Source organism: Gopherus evgoodei, chromosome 13 (genome assembly GCF_007399415.2).
Source record: "Gopherus evgoodei ecotype Sinaloan lineage chromosome 13, rGopEvg1_v1.p, whole genome shotgun sequence".
In the NCBI taxonomy this organism is placed as follows: domain Eukaryota; kingdom Metazoa; phylum Chordata; order Testudines; family Testudinidae; genus Gopherus; species Gopherus evgoodei.
This window is the reverse complement of record NC_044334.1, coordinates 19448317-19469119: the sequence shown is the minus strand read 5'-3', so window position 1 is coordinate 19469119 and position 20803 is coordinate 19448317. Positions and strand designations below refer to the sequence as shown.

Sequence of the window (20803 nt, the reverse complement as noted above, 5' to 3'; positions counted from 1 at the left end):
GAGCACTACCACCGTCAGTTACGTCTGGTACGTGGTTGGAAAAATATGAGTAATTCAGGGGACTTTTTCCTTCTCTTAAATTTCTCCTCTTCTTCATTCTTCAAGCTGCCTTGTTCCTCTGCTGACTCTTGATCCTCAATTTCTTTTTTTCTTCTTCTCTAGAACATGATCTCTAGCCAGTGAGCAGGGAGCAGATTTGCATGAAGGGGCCGTTCTCCAGCACTGGGGGATTAAGAGAGAATCACAGGGTTCCAGTCAGAGACCCATTTCCTTCAGGAAGCCAAGCTCGTCTGGATTCCCACCATGGCGTGGGCCCCTCTCCTCCTTATGCTGCTCGCTTACTGCATTGGTAAGAGTGGAGGGTGGGGTTTCTCTGAATGGATCCCAAGACCAGGGGCTGATCACTAACTGGGCTTTGGGTTGAAATCCCTGGGACTTGCTCTCTGATTTGGGAAGAACATTTCTCAGATAAGAGAGGCAGGTTGTGATTGGCTGATTTCTATCGCTCTCTCCAGGTTGGAGTTCCCAGAGTACGCTGACTCAGACCAGCTCCATGGCAGTGAAACTGGGGGAGACGGCCGAGCTGCACTGCACGTTGGAAGGGGTGCAGTTCATTAATGACAACTACCCATCCTGGTATCAGCAGAGATTGGGGAAGGCCCCTAGGTTACTGATCTATAAGTCTAGGAGCAGAGCCTCGGGGATCCCCGAGCGCTTCTCTGGCGACACGTACGGTAACAGGGCATTGTTAAACATCACTGGAGCCCAGGCCGAGGACGAGGGGGATTATTACTGTGCTGTGTGGTACTCTAGCTCTTATCACAGTGACACAGTCAGATGAGGAACTGAGACAAAAACTTCCCTGTTGAATGAAGCCTTCCTTTTGGCAGCATAGCCGCTGCAGGCCAGGGTTTACGGGGCATGTCTCTGATCTGGGAGGATGACTTCCTGCAGTGCTAACGAGGCAGTGACAGCTGGGGGTATGAGGGATATGAGACAGCCTCTCTCATTTCCCCATCCCTGCACTGGCTTCCCTCATTTCCCCCCATTCCTTTTCTGTCCCTTTTCAGTTCCTGCCCCCTTCTCTAGTCCCCCTTCAGCTCCTTCTCAGATACCCGTAGAGACACCCCTTGTGAGTCACCTGCCCTTAGCAGCTGCCGCTGCCTGTTTCAGGTGCCAGGCACAATAATGGTCTCTGGTGGTCACAAAAGATCTCCTGGCCACAGCCCAGCCAGATGTATGAGATTCTGGTCGTTGGGCGGGCGTGGCTGGGCTGCCAAAGGCTGGCAGACATTTGAGGTGTGGGACACTTGGCAGCCCTGCCTTTCCCACTGGTGAGCAAATTCACAAAGGGCTTCCTTGGAGCTGTTCCTGATTTACACTGCAGTGAGATCAGAGTCTGGCCTGTCCGCTCTAACACTATCCCAGCTAACGGGAGAGGGCTTCTTAGCTCTGCCTCATGCTTGATAGACCTGCAAATGGTCATTGGAGAGAAAGACCCTGCATTGTTCTATGAACATTCAAAACTGTGCTGGGCAACCCAACTCCACCCACCCCTTCAAGAATTAATCCAGGCATAGAACTGCAAATGCCGTCAGCACTGCAGATTCGTACCAACCCTCAGAGCTAAGCATATGGAGCTCTTGGCCAGTGGAATGAAATAAGGTGTGACTACAGTAGGACACCATCCCAGAGCAGGTCCTGAATAGAGCACAGCATCGAGAACACCCTGGATCAGCACCAGGGAACAGGGGTACACTCAGGTGTGTGTGAGGCAGGCCATGGCCATGAGAGGACGTAGGTGAGCACAGCGGAAGGAGGAGCTATGGACAGGGTAGCTGAGGATTAGGAAGGCTCAGTTTTATTAATGTGGCTGTACAGAGGGTGACTCGTAACTCCAGACCTCCGTGCTGGTGACAATCGGTCGCTCCCCCTGACATAGCAGAAATGGGCTACCCTTTGGAGATGCAAAGAGAAGCTGTGAGCTTGGCATGAACTCGGCTCTTGGGACTGGCTCCTAGAGCCTGTAGAGGTCACTGGAAAGTCTCCCCTTGATTTCAGTAGGCATTGGATCAGGCCTTTGGAGCAGAGGGTACCAGCAGCAGGAACAACAGTCGCAGCAGGAAAAGACACCAGACATCAGAGTTATATGGTTCTTGCATCCCAACGCCCCCCCCTCCTTCCCTCACCATCCATGCTCAAATAGTGACACGGACCATGAGCGATCCCGCCTGAGATGGATCCTTCCCTGAGCTGGTCAGAGCTGTGCCCAGAGTGCGACTGGAACAGAGAGCGCAGAGCATCAGTCCCCTCTGCTGTGCGGCTGCTGGGCCTGGCAGCACCCTGCTGTCTGAACATGCCCACAGCCCAGCTGAAGAGTCTCCAGCTCTTAATTTCTAATTTAAATCTCCCCTGCTGCAGATTAAGCCGTTCACTTCTTGACCTACCGTGAATGGACATGGAGAACAATTGATCACCATCCTCTTTATAACACCCCTTAACATACTTGAAGACTATTATCAAGTTTCCCACCTCAGTCATCTTTTCTCATGCCCATTTTTTTTACCTTGCCTCATAGGTATGTTTCTACAGTTTTTCTCCTTTTTGTTGCTCTTCTCTGGATTCTCTCCAGTGTGTTCACATCTTTCTTAAAGTGAGGTGCCCAACACTGGATACAAGTGCCAAATGGAGCTGAACAATTCTCTCCCGTCTCTTCAATATGACGCTATTGTTAATTCACCCCAGAATGATATTTGCCTTTTTGGCAATTGCGTCATATTGGCATATATTCAATTTGTGATTGGCTGTAACCACCAGGTCCTTCTCAGCTGTATTCCTGCTGAACCAGTTATTTCCCAGAGAGAGTGGGCGCAGCAGACCTGTGTAGAGAAAAAGGGGTCAATTTTGGTGGAGAATCCCCTGGGATAAATGTGTCTGTGACTGGCTGCATGCAGGGCTAGAGGAATCCACATGCACCGTCTGCAGATATTTTCATTTGTTGCATCCAGTGAATGAAAGTGTTTCCATTCTCAGCACTGAGGAGGCCAAGTCCTGAAGCTCTGAGAATGGCCAGATTCAGCTTTTCCTCCAGCCAATGACTGGCAGTTTAATATGCTCCTTTTCCTTAGAGCTGTAGGAGGAGTTATTCCAGCAGCAGCCCCTCTCTGATCCTCACATGCATTCTAGGGCTGCCAGGCCAATCAGCTCAGACCAGCTCCATCCATTACACTCTGCTTCTCTCTTGGGTAGCAAGCCTCTGAGGGACACATTGGAAGAAGGTTATTTTCATGGGGTGAGCCATGTGTTAACAGAGAGCTGGTCTCAGGGATACCTGCTGACCATTCTCAATCACACGGACAGGGGTGACTTTCATTGGCAATCACATAGGAGCCCTCTGGCAACACCATTATCTGGTGTTTACATGGGCGCCAGCACCGGGAAAGAATGGCATATATTGTGAGTCACTTCTAATCCAATTCAGCTGCCAGACAGTAGGGGAGGAGCCGGCACCATGTGACTAGCCAGAACAGGAGCAAGAGGTCCACAGAGCACAATGTAGGACTCTGAGTTAGAACCGCACAGTCCCACATTAATTAGTTGTGAAGCCATGATCATCCAGCAAGGGAAACACTACGTTACAATGGGCTAGACGGGAATCAGTATTACTCAGTAGCTAGTGTTTCTAGAGCTGTGTACAGCTTCAGAGCACTTTGCAAACAGTAACGGATTAATTCTCACCACACCCCTAGGACACAGGTGGGTTTTAATGGCCTCATTCCACAACTGGAAGAAATAAGGCAGAGGGACTAAGTGACTTATCCAGTGCCATACAATGAGCCAATGCCAGAGTCGGAAATAGAACTCGGGGTCTGTTCATTCACTCAGTGCTGCGAATCCCTGTGGCTTCCCCCAGCCCTGAGCTGATGGGTCAGTACGGCTGTGACAGTGGCAATTTCCAGCACTATCCTGGACCAACCTTATCGAATCAAGTTTAAGTATTTTAAGAACCCATTGTCTTAAAATGCAAATGTCTATGGACCATTGCGGGATTGTTTGGAACACTGTTCAGAGGAAGACAGGTTTAATGCATTATCTGGGAAGTACTGTGACCTTCACACGACCACGCTGGACAACATAGCAGGCAGGACTACTCTTTTGGGATGATAGGTGTGAAGTGGAATTCCTAGGAAGCCCTGGGGAGGAGGGGATTGCAACCCCCCTTTAAGGACACAGCCTCTGAAGCCTGAACCCTTTATCTGCTGATCACCTGTTCTGTTAGGACATTTCAAAGACCCAAAGTGGGTTCTTCAGGGACCAACAGACAAAGAAAGAACTCGTAAATAAAGAGCCTGACTTCAAGTGGATTCAGGGCCTTTGATCTGATCTAGGACGTGGAAAGGACTTCCAGTCCAGGGTGGGCTCTGGTCCTTCGGGAAGGATCGGCAGGACTGGCATGGCCCAGAGCTCTCGTGGAGGTTGGCCTGGCAGGGAGCTCATAAGCTGATTAGCAGGCATGTAGATTCTCCTGTCGTTTTTCATGTTTTCTCTGTAATGCTTTTTCCTTAAGAATTAAATAGGTTTTCTTAGGAAGAACCATGTGGTAACTTAGGACTATGGGCAACTGCAATGTAATTAGTCTCTGAGGAGAAAGCAAGCAGGCCTGGAGAGGCAGACTGTCTTGCTGGGAAAAGCACAGTGAAGGCAGGGAACTGTTCAATCTGGAAATACTCTGGTCAGGAGGGGGAGAGAGGCGGGTCTGCACCCAAGATAGGTGATGATTAGGGAGCCAAAAGCCTGAGGGTGGGTGAGTAGGGCCTCTGGGTGCAATTGTTTTACACATCATCATAATCTGTCTTTCATCTCTGGGGAGGAGAGTTGAAATCCGGACCCAGGTCCCCAGTGAAAATGAGATTGGTGGTTCCGCTGGTGTCTCCAGTTACGCCCAATACAAATGACTGGAGATCTTGATGTGAGAGGCTCATGATAGGAAGAACAGAGATATTCCAGATATTCAGGTGGCTGGTGACACTGGGCAGAGACCTGTAGCTAGAATGAAAGATGCCTCAGGTCAGGGTTGGAATGGGAGAAGCTGGTACAGACCATTCCCATGCTCCATCCTACAGCATCTGCAGTGACCAGAGAGCACAGAGTTATCAATGAGGCGCAGAGCGGGACTCTGCCTGCTCTGTGCTCTCAGCCCATAGAAACAACCTACCTTGGGTTGTTTCTGGCCCCTTTTTGACAGAACTGAAGAGACAGGAGCCATTGAGTGAGCAACAGATTTGCATGAAGGGGCTGTTCTCTAGCTCTGGCAGTTTAAGAGAGAATCGGAGGTTCCCAGCCAGGCACCTGTTTGCCTCAGGAAGCCGAGTTCATCTGGATCCCCCACCATGGCCTGGGCCCCTCTGCTCCTTGCACTGCTCACTTACTGCGTTGGTAAGCGGTGGGGAGTTATCTGCTGGATGAAACAAACTAAGAATTGATTAGCTGTAATGCTAAATATCTGTGATGTGCTCCATGCTAGGGGAGTTCTGATGAGTTTCTTTCTCATGTTTCAGGCTTCAGTTCCCAGCAACTCCAGTCACTGAAGGCGTCTGAGTTAGTGTCTCCTGGAGGGACTGTGACCCTCTCCTGCAGCCTGAGCAGTGGGGCCCTCACCGATAATAATTACCCACTCTGGGTTCAACAGAGACTGGGGAATGTTCCTCGGCTGATCATGTACAGCACGAGTACCAGGCCCTCGGGGATCCCAGCGCGTTTCACTGGCTCTAGATCGGGTAACACCATGTCCTTGACCATCACGGGGGCCCTGGCAGAGGATGATGCTGATTATTACTGTTCTGTGTGGACAGGGAGTGCTCATCACAGTGGTACAATCAGATGGGGAAGTGATACAAAAACTTCCCTCTCTAGCCTGTGCCTTGTTTGGATCACTTAATCTTTGCATTGAGGGTGACAGGGGCAAAGCCAATGTTCTGGGCACAGACTAGGTGGCAGTTTCTCTCCTTACAAATTTCCCCATGACTCAGCAATACAACCTGGGAGAACTAGGGTTGCCTTTCTGGGGCTTATAGACAGAGTGGGAGATTAGTTTGAAAGGCTCCAAACATGGGCTGCATTGTCTGGTGCTGTCAATCCGTGTAGCTCCACTGACGGCAGGGGGGCTAAGGCGATTTACACGGCTGGGAATCACAACCACAATGCTTGTCGCTGTTATCAGTTGGTTCTCATCCCCCTGTCCACCTCAGCCCTAAAATGCAACATCAAATAATGAAAATCCCAGTGATCTGCCCGAGATCCCATCCAGCCATGAACAGGTACAGGCACGAACCCCTTATGCTCCCCCTCCAGCCCCTCCTGTGACCCGGTATGCCTGGAATAGCCCTCACTGAAAATGCCAAGGTCAGGGCAGGCTGCAAAAGCGGGAGCAGATACTCCCCAAACTGGTGGTTAACACTGAAGTTAAAACTCACCAGTCAGTCACAAACTGTGTTCCTGTTCCTCCCCCCTGTTCCCCTCATTGGTTATCAAGGAGCTGAAAAAGAAATCACACAGCCCCCTTCATTGCATTCCAGTTCTCTGGTTCCCAATCAGCACTTAGGTCCAGTACAGTAAGAAGTTATTTAAAAACTCTGCTCACATATACAAAACATTCTTCTGACCCCAAAGGGTCAGCCACGTTACTAGGTCAATGTGAGTTTGGATCAGGGCTGGCTCTAGTTTTTTGTCTGCCTCTGGAACTGTGCCACCCCAAGCACGTGCTTGGTTTGCTGGTTCCTAGAGCTGGCCCTGGTTTGGATCTTACCCAAAATATGACGCTGCCAGCCAGTCCTTTAGTGTCTAAACTAAAGGTTTATTGTAAAGGAAAAAGAACAAGAAGAGAGTTGCTCAATGGTAAAGCAATCACATACATACAGAGACATCAAAGTCCATATATCAGGTTCTTAGCAGTATAGGTGAGTTTGCTGGCTTGAAATTCTCTCTGGAACTCATCCACAGCTTGGATAGGTCATTCGGTCCTTTGTTCAGAGCTTCAGTTTGTAGAAAAGTTACTCCAGAGGTAAGAAACAAGAATGAAGAGAAAATGGAGATGATGCAGTTGCCTCTTCTATTCTTTTGCCTTATGGCTGGTACTTCCTGTGTCCCCAAATAGGAGCTTTACAGCATCTGCAGGTAATAACCAATAGTGTTAATGGGAAGAAGGGCCTCCCTCTTACAGCAGTTTCCTAAGTAGCTCTTCTCCATGGCCACTGACAGAGCCTGGGAAGCGCAGCCCCTGTGCTCCGGGCTGAGCCTGTAGCGTCCCCCTGGGAGGTATCTCAGGCAAAGGCAAAGTATTTGCCCTGGTCACAGATCTGTCGCTTGACCAGAAGAGGTCACTGGAGCTGCAGAAATCACCTGGTGTCTGGTCGCTCTGGTGGTCAGTTCGCCAAGGTCGGCTCCCCTCTCTCCGGATGGCAGGGTGGAGCCTGCAGTGGCTTTGGGTTGACTCTGGACACTGCTGGCTGACGGTCCTGCTAAGCCTCAGTTCCTTGGCTGGGAGAGGGAGGGTGAAAGCACAAGTGTGTGATAATGTCACAGTGGAGTTGAGTGACCCAGCCTCATCCCAGCTGATTGGCACAATTAGAAGAAGCAGAGGGACAGAGAGAAAAGGGAAAAGGAAAGAGAAGAATAAGGATCAGGAGCAATTAGTTGAAACTCCATTTCTGGGGGCAGCTTCAGCTTCTTCACTCTTTCTCCTCTTCCTTTCTCTCCTCCTCTGCTTGCCTGTCCCCTTAGACAACACCCCTCAGGGGTGGGCACTGGCTGGCAGAGTCCTGGTCCCCCTGGGGTCCTTTAGAGTGTAAGAATGGCCATACGGGGTCAGACCAATAGCCCATCTAACTCAGTATCCTGTGTTCCGACAGTGGCCAATGCCAAATGCTTTAGAGGGAATGAACCGAACAGGGAATCATCAAATGATCCAGCCCGTCGCCCATTCCCAGCTTCTGGCAAATGGCAGCTAGGGACACTTCAGAGCATGGTTTTGCATCCCTGCCCATCATTGCTAATAGCCATTGGTGGACATATCCTCCATGAACGTATCTAGTTCTTTTTTGAACTCAGTAATACTTCTGCCTTCACAACATCCTCTGGCAATGAGTTCCACAGGTTGATTGTGTGTTGTGTGAAGAAACAGGTCTTTTTGTTTGTTTTAAACCTGCTGCCTCTTGTGTTGTGAGAAGGGGTAAATAACATTTCCTTATTTATTTTCTCCACGCTATTCCTGATTTTATAGACCTGTATTATATTCCCCCTTAGTAGTCTCTTTTCCAAGCTGAAAAGACCTAGTCTTATTAATCTCTCTCCATACGGAAGCTATTCCATACCCCTTGTCATTTCTGTTGCCTTTTTTTCTGTACTTTTCCCAATTCCAATACATCTTTTCTGAGGTGGGACGACCAGATCTACAGGCACTATTCTAGATGTGGGTGTACCATGGATTTCTTCCTTTAGTCCCAAGGCCAGGCAGGGTAAGGGATAAGACTCATGGTACCTGGAATAGATGGTGCCCTGCAGGTGAGGAGATCCCTGCAGCTGTGACCTGGGAGCTCTCAGAGCAGCCCAGAGTGGAGCAATTCTGCTGCTCTTCTTTGGCAGGTTGGGGTGGGCTGGGTTCCCTGCCTCTCCAGCACACGGGCTGTTTGCTCAGGCTGTGCCCAGGGACCAGGCGTTTTCCATAAGAGGAGCATGGGAGCTTTTGGGCTGCAGGGGCCAGAGAGGAGACACTCTAAGGAGGAGCCTTGTGTACTGGATACTGAGCGATGGATGCGCTACACCCCTAAAGGCTTTTCTGCCACCTATATTTACTCCTGCGCTGCAACCCATCCCCTGCCCATTGTGGTGCCAAGTACGGGTGCCCAGGCTCTGTGTGTTCTGCCCTTCTGAGGAGAGGAGAGGAGCACCCGCAGACCCTCTGAAAGCCAAATCACAGGAAGCAACAGTGCAGCACTGTGTCACCCTGAGGCCTCCCCCTCTGCCAGTTTCTCCTGCCTGAGGCAGTCTGAGCAACAGGGCACAACTCCAGAGAGCAGAGTGGCAGTTAGGGCATGTGGTGTGTCTCTCACTGTCTAGAGATTCTCTTATGGAACCCGTCCCCATGGTATCTGAGCGCCTCTCAGTGTGTTGTGTCACTTGTCCCTGCAGAGAGACCCCTTGGAACCAGCCCCCCCTTTAGAAATCTGTGCTTTGCACCACTTCACAGCAATGCAAAAGGGGAAATTACAAAGCCTGGCTCAGACAGTTCTGCCCAGCCTGCAGCTGCAGGAGCATCTGGTCATGGGATAGCCAACACTAGTGTCTTGGCTGCATTCTGCAGGGCGGCTGTAGAGGAGGGGCTCCCCTGGGACGCAATGCACAGCTCTCTTTCCAAGGCAAATTGGGAGCTGAAATCCCTTGTCAGCCACAGCAAAGACCAAACCCTTCTGCCTCAGAGCTAATCCGTGCAGGGAGAGGTCACTGCAGTCAGGGGAGGGGGACAGAGCAGCTTTTCTGTCCCTGGTACCTCTCCACTCTGCTCTAAGCTGCTAAAACCAGCAGAATGTGACTGTGACTCTAGCTCAGGCACCTGGAAACCCAAGTCAGTTATTTCTCTGCAGCTGGGCTGCCCCCATGGGAGACCGCGTGACCTAATGAACATTGACTTGTGCAAACCGAGAGACAAGGACACCATGGCAAGCAAGAGGGGTGATTTTGGTCTGACTCCACTGGATGGGGCTCCTGTGTTAAAACCCTCTCCCTGAGCAGGGAATCTTCAGCAGGTGTCTAGCTTCACTGCAGTGATTGCTGAGGAGTCCAGTCAGGGGCTGGGTTCAGCTGGAGTTAATTGCTCGTTACTGGGGAAACCAGGCACTATAAGAAGGGGGAGCAGGGCTGGGTCAGTCGGTTATGAGAGTTAGGGGCCCTGTGCATTCTGGGATGAGGGAGAGATCGAACAGGATAGAGCCCTCTGGCTTGGTTTAGTGGGTCCAGCTCTCTGGTCTCAGAGGTGAGGCTGTCCCTGTGCCAGAGCTTGGCTTACCTGGCCTATCTGGTATGTTTGAGACAGTCCATAACGGGGCTAAACCCCCACCAGAGCAATCCCAAATAGGTAACTGAGTGAGTAGGTTTGTGAGTTCACAGACAGGAACATTCAGATACCACAATGAGTGAAATATTTCCAGATGATGAGTTTACTCTAGTTCTGGTCTAGTCCCAACTGGTAGTAGCTGGGCCCAGAACAGGGGCTGTTGCTCTCCAACTCTGTGTTTTGTTTGTAAGTTGGTATTTTGGCTTCTCCCCCAGTAACTTTCCCACAGGAGGATCGTGCCTCCCTATTACAGGGCATTTCCTCTTCTCTTCCTTCACTTGCTGTGGCATCAGGGCAGCAGCAACAACAACAAAAATTACTTGTAAAAGGATAAAACAGAATCAGTGATGAATAGCCAGCAAAATAATAAAGAAACAGGCTGTCTTGTTCCAAGCGCTTGGTGACATCAGGCAGAACTATTTAGATGCTGAGGAGTTAGCCCAATGCCATGCGAGTCGCTGCCCTGCAGAGCGCCAGGCTGTGTGAGATGGATTAACAGAGGGCTCTCCAGGCAGAGATTAGTGTGTTACTGGGAGTGAGTCTGTGCAGTGTAAAGCAATTGATCATGCTACACCCTTGCTTTTATACACACACACACAGAGTTGATTTTTTTACCCATTTTCTTAAAAACAATCCACATCTATTCTATTGTTTCAAGGCAGCAGTGTCCCTGTGTGTGCAATTATCAGAAGGGGGAAAGCTCTCTTGGGCAGGAATTTGACCCAAAACTGTAAATCAGAGTAGCTAGCTCAGAAATCTGAGGATTTGCCCCCAAACTGCACAGACCTGATCTTAGTCTCAGCAGCAAAGGGCTTGTCTAGATTTCCATCTCCACCTCTCACCGGCAGCCAGGTGAGGCAGCAGCCTGCTAATGAAGTAATGCTCCAGGAGAAAGAGAATTCACAACAGTGACTTGTTCCATTCAGCTAATCCCAGCGTTTTCCTGGGTTTAGCACATTCTGTTTAAGATAAATGGGTTCATACCAGTGATGAGCTGCCAAAATCTTAACAACCTGTTCCCTATAAAAAGTTCTGGTTTAAGGGGGGGAGTGGGGGAGGGGCTGTGGCGGGGTGAGACATACTCATGGGGCCAGGGGCCCCTGTAGGCCCTGGGGAAAATTGCCCCCCCGTGGCCCTGGAGCTTGCAGCCCCCTCTTCCCTTGTGTGCAGCTCAAAGGAGCAGGACAACTCAGGAGCTTGGCTGAGCTGCCCAGCTGGTGGGAAACGGGGGAGGGGCTGAGGGAACCTCAGCTTCCCCAGCTGGGAATCCTGAGAACAACAGGATGGTCCAGCCCACGGACTGGAGTTCTTTGCCCACCCCCTGGCCCTTTAACAACCGGTTCTCCATGCAGGTCTAATTTTAGCAACCGGTTCTTGGGAACTGGTGGGAACCGGCTCCAGCTCACTACTGGTTCATACCATCCATTCCATAGGGGTGTGTTAAAAACAAACTTCTGTCCAAGCCCAGCACTCTCTTCTCCTGGAGGTGAATGGAGGGGAGAGAGAAGGTAAAATGATTTGCCAGGCTAAAGGAGCTTTGCTGCAACAGCCTCAGAGCACAGCGGAAGCAGAACGGCCTCAATGGTCAGTCACCTAATGTACTGCCACCCTCCACCCCCGCTTGAATGGCAAATCTACCAGAGCAAATTACTGCCAGTTGTCACTTCCTTACTGTATTGGAAGCGCATGGGAGTAGGTGGTGTCCTCCTTGTATGCACCATACATGCCACGCCTGGCACTTGGCTCACTCCTGGTTTCAAATCAAATGGTAGGATGCATATTGTCCTGCCCTGGGATGGAGGCATATAAACCACAGGCTGAATTATTAGTTCATTGATCTAGTGTCATCACTTAGGGTGCCTTTTTTTCCTGATTCAGTGAGATGAGCCCCACGTTAACAATAAATAACATAGAAACAGTTTAATGAGGTGGGTTTTTTTTCAGACTGTCCTTAGGAATGCAGTAGGATTCGTCAAAGTATGTGATCAATTCCCATAGCAGAAGTGGCTCTTACTTGATTTAAGGATATGTACGGTGTGTATTTTGAAAAGGGCTGTTGATTATTTCTGTCTGAATGGTTATAAAGCTTTAGCATTTTGAATCTCAACATCTACTGTCATTGAATAATTGTTGTCTGACTCACCCATAACTTCCTGCAACTGTGAAAATTTAAATAGATGAAAAATAGAAAAAAAGTTTAAAAATAAACATTGATATTATCTGCTGAAATTGTATTAAAAATTGAATGGTGCCAGGCCTAATAATAGGTGTTGTTATAGGGGAAGTCAGAAATGCTGAAGCTGATGACAAGAACTGATGCATAGTTGTCAGAAACCCATATAAAGTATGGCACTGACACCATCTATCCCCTTATCCCACTGAAAAGTTGTTTTCACTAAACTGAGAAAGTCACTTCACCTGCGATATCAATGAAACTCAGCTGGAGCTAGCAGAGTAATTGATGGATTTTCATTTTTGAAAGATCCCTCTCATTGCAATAAAATACCCTTAGCAGCAAAATCTTGGTAATGTCAGAAACTTCCTAGATAATATCCATGTAACTCAGAACAAAAGCCTCTGGGTAATAGTAGGTTGATTCTGTTCTCAGCGCCATCCTAGAATGCTGAGATGTTGACACTGCCAGAAGTAGAACGTTGGCTTGCCTATGTCCCAGGCCTGGAAATCCTAAAACATCCCTTTACTTTGGCAGCAGAGCCAGGACTGCTTTACAGCTGTGCGGGGCTCTTGCTCCTGAAAACCTCCCAGGAGCTCATTAGCAAAGTGGTTATTAATGGTGCCCTGGAAATGTGTGTGAAATGCAGGGAGGCCTCCACAACACAGGCTTTTCACTAGACTTCTGCAGAAGGGTGGCTACTTCTCCCTGTAAGGCTGTGAGGGCTACTTACTTTGCTGCTCCTTACTGGTTAAGCTGAACAGCACCTGATGCAGCTTCTCTATGGCCAGTTTATCATTCTCTGCTCTATATAGATCATTAGACAGAGGCAGATAATGCTTTTCTCAAGCTCCTTAACAACTGCCCCTTCTCCATCCCATGCAGCACGGTGCTTAGCTTCTGCAATTGTGGGGGATAATGCAGAGAATGCACTGGAGACCAGAGCCATAAGTAAACTCAGTTAGGGAATGATCCTGCCACACTGGAACAGATGATCCGTCCCATTAGGCTGGTGTCCTGGCTTCAGCAGTGACTCCAGTGTTCCAAAGTCAGGGGAATCTATTGTCCGACCATCCCACTGTACAGTGCAACGTACCAATTGAACAGCCCAGGAGGAATCTGATGGAAAAATGTTTTTAAGGTTGTTCTCATGGGGCCGTCCTCACTCCTAGTGCAGCAATGCACTGACTGTCCCCGGATGCTTGTGAGGTGGGTGTCAGTGAGCTGAGGATAAGTTGGAGCCTATCGGAGGCATCCAGATTTGCATTCAGGATGTCTGCTCACATCACAGGGTTTAAGAAGCAAGCGGAGAGGGCACCACTGAATTCAAAGACCCCTGTGGCTGACTGTGCTGTTCCTAGGATGGCTTGGGTGACCACACTGCTGGTTCTGGTAGACAGTTGGGCAGGTAAATATAACTGCATGCTTGATCTCAGAAGCTAGGTCAGGAAGTGTGCCCAGTGCAGGGCACACCCACATTTACAGACACAATGGTGACCTGTGGTTCTGTGTTGTTTCAGGTTCCAACTACCAGTTCACTTTGACTCAGCCACTCACTATGTCAGTGACTCCAGGAGAAACTGTCCAAATCGCATGTGTTCTGAGCAGTGAAGTCAGCACCAGCGATAGCTACATACGCTGGTACCAGCAGAAGCAAGGGGAGAAACCAAGATACCTACTGTATTACAAGGATGACTCTACCCAGGATAAAGGCTCTGGTGTCCCTGACAGGTTCACTGCCTCTAAAGACACTTCCAGGCACACCTGCTTTTTAACTATCAGCAGGGCTCAAGCAGAGGACGATGCTGATTACTATTGCGCAGACTGGGATGGCCCAGCTAACCAGTACACAGTGATACAGCTGCACAGAGAAGAGGAACAAAAATCCCTCTCATCCACAGTGACACAGCACCTGGAGCCCACCTGCGTGTCTCTTGTTCCTATAAGATGGTCCGGTCGATTAGCTCCTAGCTAAGTGTGATCTACAATTCCTGTCAGTCCTCGTTGCCTTTCAAAGCTACGGGCTTTTCTGGCTGAAGAACTCACCTGTTTTCTGACACAACATCACTGCCCTGATGCATAGACTGAGTTAAAGGCAGTAAGGAGATCAAACCGGGGCACTAAGGATCACATCACCCAGTCTGATCTCCTGTGTGAGACAGGCCATAGAACTTCACCCAGTAATTCCTGCCTCACGCCCAAAAACATGTGGTGTAACTTACCCATCTCGTTTAGAAAGACCCCCAAGCTTCATGTTCCACAGCCCTTTGTTGGTCTCCTAGATTAAACATCCCCTGAGTACCTGGTCTTCTGCCGTGAACAAGTCACCTCTTAACCTTCTCTTTGACAAGCTAAATAGTGAGATGGAAAGTAACTCAGCCTACGATTAGTGTTTCCAGACCTTGAAATATTCAAGTAGCTCCTCTCTGAACCCTCTCTAACTTGTCAACGGCCTTTTAAAATTGCAGACCCCAGACGTGGACACACTGTTCCAGTCGTGGTCTCTTGAGTGACACAGACCAGGGTGATCTCACCTTCCTTCTCCTACAGCACACTCACAGACGCCAGTGCTGATGTTCCTGTTTGCATGGAGCTGTCCTGCAAATAGAGAGATTGAGCCTATGTCTCAGGTGCTGAGGGCTCCTAACTCCCACTGACTTCCACCAGAGCTGCATGTGCTCAGCACTTCCCAAGATTGGGCCCAGTGGGTGCCCAAGCTCCATATACAGCACGTTTGTAAAGCAAAGCCAGTACAGACAAAGGGACCTAGAGCTGCTGCCATTGGAGTCTTTTGCCCAGGTGCAACTTCTCTTCAGCTGAGCTGCAAAGTTCTGACTTGGTCTTTGTTCCTTTGAAACAATGCCAAGGCGGGAGGCCAGTGGGCTCTGCCGCTTTTTCCTTATGCGTGTTTGTAAAGATCATTTAATGCTTCGCTTTTGAGTTTCAGAATAATCCCCAATATTCGTTAAAACATTCTTTATACAAAGCCATCCTTCCTGAGCAACCCTACGATAACACACCAGTGTGAGCAGTAAGGGATTGGATTTCCGATTTTCTCTTTAATTGCCAGAGGGCAGGTGGTTTCTGGGCTCATGGAGCTTGGGTGGGTGGGATGCTGCGGAGCATGAGCAAGGGATAATTGTGTGGATTTGCCCCGATATTCCTGGGCCCTAAAGTGTGGGACTGTCTAACGAGGGATCACACTTTCCAAACCTGTGAAATGACACTGCCCACGTCCTTCTCAGTACAAATCAGGTCTGTGCAGAGTGCCGGGGCTCTGAACTGTGACCGAAGCAATAACAGGAAGCATGTCTGGTAGTCAGTGAGGCTGAGAGCACTGGGGCTGTTTAGAGACAAAAGAGTTGGGGCTTGACTGAGGTCAATTAAGGGGAAGTCAGGACCTCACAGGATTGAAGCCCTCAGAGACTATATACAGACCAGCAGGTGGCAGTATAAGATCACCCAATAGCATTAGCAACACCCACCCCCTCTGTAACCTGAGTCCCAAGGGAAGGGCTTTGGGAAGTTGAACACCTTAGGGCTCTAGAACCAGAGACTATGTAGATCTCTAGACTATCTGGAGACAGGGCCGGCCCAAGACAAATTGGCGACCCCAGTGAAGAGTCTTTGGTGCCCCAATCCCGCCATTTGATAAAGTTTTGATTACTGTATTTTTATTGCATTTGTAGCCCATTTAACAACTTTGATGCACGATTTGCTTGCATGGTTTACCTCTGTCATAAAAGGTGATAAATTTGCACTCTAGGGTCTGTAAATCTGTATTTACTGATGCCATAAATAAGCAAATGGGTTTGAAAGAGATCTCTGGCATCTCATTAAATATGTCCTTGTTTAGTCACTACTTAGACTTTTCAGGTATTAAAACACAAGTAAACTTTCACAAGTACACAGTAAAACAAGGTTCACAATATCACAGTTGGGCTCCAACTTCACCTCACTTTGTCCTTATATCTCACTGACTGACTAGTGACGCCCTGCCCCTTATATACCTGCGAGGACATGGCTGAAAATACTCTTAGTTCTCAGAAAGTCTGGAAGGTTTCACAAGATTCTACAAAGGTCCAGAACATTCCAGGAGGTCAGTGAAAAATGAATCCACATACGGAATACCTGAAACGTTTTACTTCAAACATTCTATTTTCTCTTTTGTTGCTAAAAAAAAACCCCAGCTCCTTGAGCCTGGTGCTTCCCAAGTAGGGTGACCAGACAGCAAATGTGAAAAATCGGTATGGGAGTGGGGCATAATAGGAGCCTACATAAGAAAAAGACCCAAAAATCGGGGCTGTCCCTTAAAATCGGGACATTTGTTCACCCTACCGCCGAACTCGACGCTCCACAAACTCAGCACCCCAGGCAGTTGCCTGTCCCTAAATCTGCCGCTGTCTAGAGGTTCTTTCCTTAGTGACAGCCTTGGAAATCTCTAACCTTGGCCCTGCAGCTGCGTCTGCCAGGGACTGCTGTCCCCTATGGCATGGTTCAGTGGGGCTTGTTGCCACTCCCCCACTGACTACAAAGGTGCTTCCTACATCAGGGTCAGATGGCTGGTAGGGAGGACGGAGTTTGCTGGGCTTTGATTTTCCTATGATGCTCTACTGCCATTGAGGCAGAGAGCCAATAACAGCTGTGCAGATTTACATAAAGGCTCGGGATGGTTCTGCTGAGGGAAATTTAAGCTGGGAGCATGGAGCAGGTTCCAGGGTGACTGAAGAGCTTCTCCCAGGTGTGTGAAATCTCTGCACAATTCTCTGGGCTCCTGTGATTGTTCTCCTGGGGGCATGGTGCACAGGTAAAGACACCTCGCTAGACCAGGCTTTGCTGGCCCAAGGTTCTTTGGGAAGTAAAGGCCAATGAGAGCTCAGGCTAACATTTGTGGCAATTGTGTACATGGTGGTCTTGTTGTAGGCCCCAGTTCCCAGCTCGTGGTGACTCAGCCGCTCTCAGTGGCAGAACCTCCAGGAACTACAGTAAAGCTCTCCTGTGCTCTGAGCAGTGGGTACAGCATTGGCAGCGACAGGGTGCGATGGCTCCAGCAGAAACCGGGCAGTGTCCCACGGTTTGTGTACCACTATTACACCAGCAGTGACCAGGGCAGGGGCACAGGGATCCCAGTGCGATTCACCATCTCCCCTAACACCTCCAACAACCTCTGGAATTTAGTCATCTCTGGGGTCCAAGCGGAGGATGAGGCCGGCTATTACTGCTATACATGGGATGGTAAGAAGAACGCCTATCACAGTGAGACATACACAAGGGGAACTGAGATGAAAACCTCCAGCCTCTTGCACTGTGCCCTGCTTCAGCAGTAGTGTTTGAAGTAACAGTGGGAGAAATAAACACCAAAGAAGTAACAAAGGCAGAGGAGGGGGAAGGATTCTGTCAGGGAAGGGGGCTTGTATTCTTGTATGACTCAGACAAATCTCTGGTTCTGTCCCAAACCCTTGGTAAAGCAGGGTGTGGGAAGGTCACTAATTTGCATTCGAGTTCACTTGTTCACTGCCAAGAAAAAGGCTGTTCCTGGAAAGAAGAGGAGGAAAGAGACTGTCAAGGTAACACTCGTCTTCCTGCAGGGCCTTCTGATGCTCCACACTAACAGGGAAAAGCTGGAAACATTCTGCCTTCCTATCACTTTGACGAAACACCAGGGGGGCTTCCAGAGCTCCCAGCATATGGTGTATGGGACAGAGGCTTCCCTTGACAAGAGGGAAAAGGATGAGTGGGAAGCAGTAGCTGGCCGTGATCAGGGGAGCTCCGGGGCTTTGAGAGAGAATTAGAGGGTTCCAGCCAGAGACCTGTTTGCTACAGGTAGCCAAGCTCGTCTGGATTCCCCACCATGGCCTGGGCCCCTCTGCTCCTGTCATAAACAGATAAGTAAGAGTTACTAGAACAGGAGTACTTCATGTCTCTTTTGCCTGTAAAGGGTTAACAAGATCAGTGAGCCTGGCTGTCACCTGACCAGAGGACCAATCGGGGACAGGATACTTTCAAATCTTGAGGGAGGGAAGTTTTTGTGCTGTGCTGTTAGTGTTTGGTTGTTGTTCACTCTGGGGCTCAGAGGGACCAGACGTGCAACCAGGTTTCTCTCCAATCTCCCTGATACAGTCTCTTATATGTCCAGAATAGTGAGTACTAGGTGATAAGGCGAGTTAGGCTTATGTTTGTTTTCTTTATTTGCAAATGTGTATTTGGCTGGAAGGAGTTCAAACTGGTATTTGCTGAAAGGATTTTAATTTGTACTTGTATACTTAGATTGGGAGGGTATTCCCAGTGTCTATAGCTGAAAGACCCTGTAACATATTCCATCTTAAATTTACAAAGATAATTTTTACTGTTTTTCTTTCTTTAATTAAAAGCTTTTCTTGTTTAAGAGCCTGATTGTTTTTTTTTATTCTGGTGAGACCCCAGGGGACTGGGTCTGGATTCACCAGGGAATTGGTGGGGAGAAAGGAGGGAAGGGGGAGAGAAAGGTTAATTTTCTCTCTGTGTTAGGATTACTTTCTCTCTCAGGGACAGTCTGGGAGGGGAAGAGAGAAAAAGGGGGGAAGGTGGATTTTCCTCTCTGTTTTAAGATTCAAGGAGTTTGAATCACAGTAATCTTCCAGGGTAACCCAGGGAGGGGAAGCCTGGGAGAGGCAACGGTGGGGGAAAGGGTTTACTTTCCTTGTGTTAAGATCTAGAGGGTCTGGGTCTTGGGGGCCCCCGGGCAAGGTTTTGGGGGGACCAGAGTGTACCAGGCACTGGAATTCCTGGTTGGTGGCAGCGCTACAAGTACTAAGCTGGTAATTGCGCTTAGAGGAATTCATGCTGGTACCCCATCTTTTGGACGCTAAGGTTCAGAGTGGGGAATTATATCATGACAGCTCCTCACACCTGCTCACTGCCAGAATCACTGGTGTCCCACAGTGTTTCACTGCTTCCATATCTGGTAGCACCGTGTCTTTAACCATCGCTGGGGCCCTAGCAGAGTATGATGCTGGTTACTACTGTTCTGCATGGAGTGGAGGTGCTCATGCAATGATGCGATCGGATGAGAACAGAGGAAAACACCCCATAGGCTGGATGGGCTGGCAAATGTGTCTTACATATGACACTCTTGTTAATTCACCCCAGAATATTTGCTGCTTTCACAATTGCTCATATTCAGTTTGTGATCCACTATAACCCTCAGATCGTTCTCAGCAGTACTACTGCCGAGCCCATTATTCCCTAGAGAGAGTGGGCCCTGCAGACGTGTGAAGGGAAAGAGGAATTAGCGGTGATGGAGAATCCATGACTGGCTGCCTGCCGGGCTAGAAGATGGAATCCACATGGGGCGGTCTTTGCAGATATTTTCATGTGTTGCATCTGCTGGATGAAAGTGTTTCAACTGTCAAAACTGAGCGGCCCTGGAGCTCTGGGACAATATGTGGAACTGAAGACTACTAGAATAGACAGATTCAGCGTCTCCTCTACCCAATGATCAGAAGTTTAATAAACCCCTTGTGACCGGGGTCCCAGAGGAGCCACACTGAGATTACTCAATTAGGGCAAACTGCAAAGAATGGGGTAGACAATCCCCAGAGTTGGTGGTCATTCCATTACTTAGATCCACCAAGCTAGCCTCAAATAGCTTCTATAATACCCCACTCATTACCCAGAAGCCAAAACAGAGTTCCCTAAAAGCAACACAGCCTTAGGCCTCCATCCAGACACCCAAGTCAAATATGAGGAGGATTATTGAAAATCTTATTCATCATATAAGAAAATTCTACCAATCCCAAAGGATCAGACACATTACCTCCCAGGTTAATGAATATTTCAGATCTTACCCAGGTACACGCTTACAGCTAATTCTTAATAACTAAACTAAAATGTATTTAAAAAGAAAGGAGACAGAGAGAGAGTATTGGTTAAAAGATCAGTATGCATACAGACATGAGTGTAGTTCTGAGATCAATTTTATAGTAGAGATGGTGAGCTTTGTAGTTGCAAAGAGTTCTTTCAGAATTAATCCATAGGTTATATAGTCCAGTGTTCATATTCAGGATGATCCAGGTGGGACTGGAGATCTCAGTCTTACAACTCAAGCTTCTCCTGTATAATGCATCAAGCAGATCTGAGATGAGAGGATCAGGTCTTTTTATGCAGTTTTCTAGCAGACTCTTGACCATACGTCCTGGGCGAACAATAGGCTTTTGAAGTAACTTTCTACTTCATACTTTTCTAAAATGTCTCTAAAGGTTGATTCTGGGTAATTTAGCCAACGAGCTGCTTAATCCTTTCTGGCCATGTGTCACACCTCTTTTCCTTAGAATTGTGTGATGAGACCTGCCTCCAATTCACAACAACATAGTCCATGGTGACTTCCATGGACAATGACATCACGTGCCCTGGTAACACTACCACCTACTTACATGGATACCAACACTGGGAAAAGAGCTCAGATATTGCTAACCTCCTCTGATACAGTTTAGCAGCAGGCCAGCAGGGGAAGAGCCAGGACCATGTGACCAAGCTGCTCTCTG

General features: G+C 48.8%; 1 gene segment (V, D, J or C); it reads left to right on the top strand.

The window, feature by feature from the left end:
• The first annotated feature begins 272 nt into the window (after positions 1-272).
• LOC115660725 lies at positions 273-869 on the top strand. The segment is given in 2 exon segments: positions 273-349; positions 516-869. Coding segments are annotated over 2 exon segments (372 nt in total).
• Positions 870-20803: the final 19934 nt, after the last annotated feature.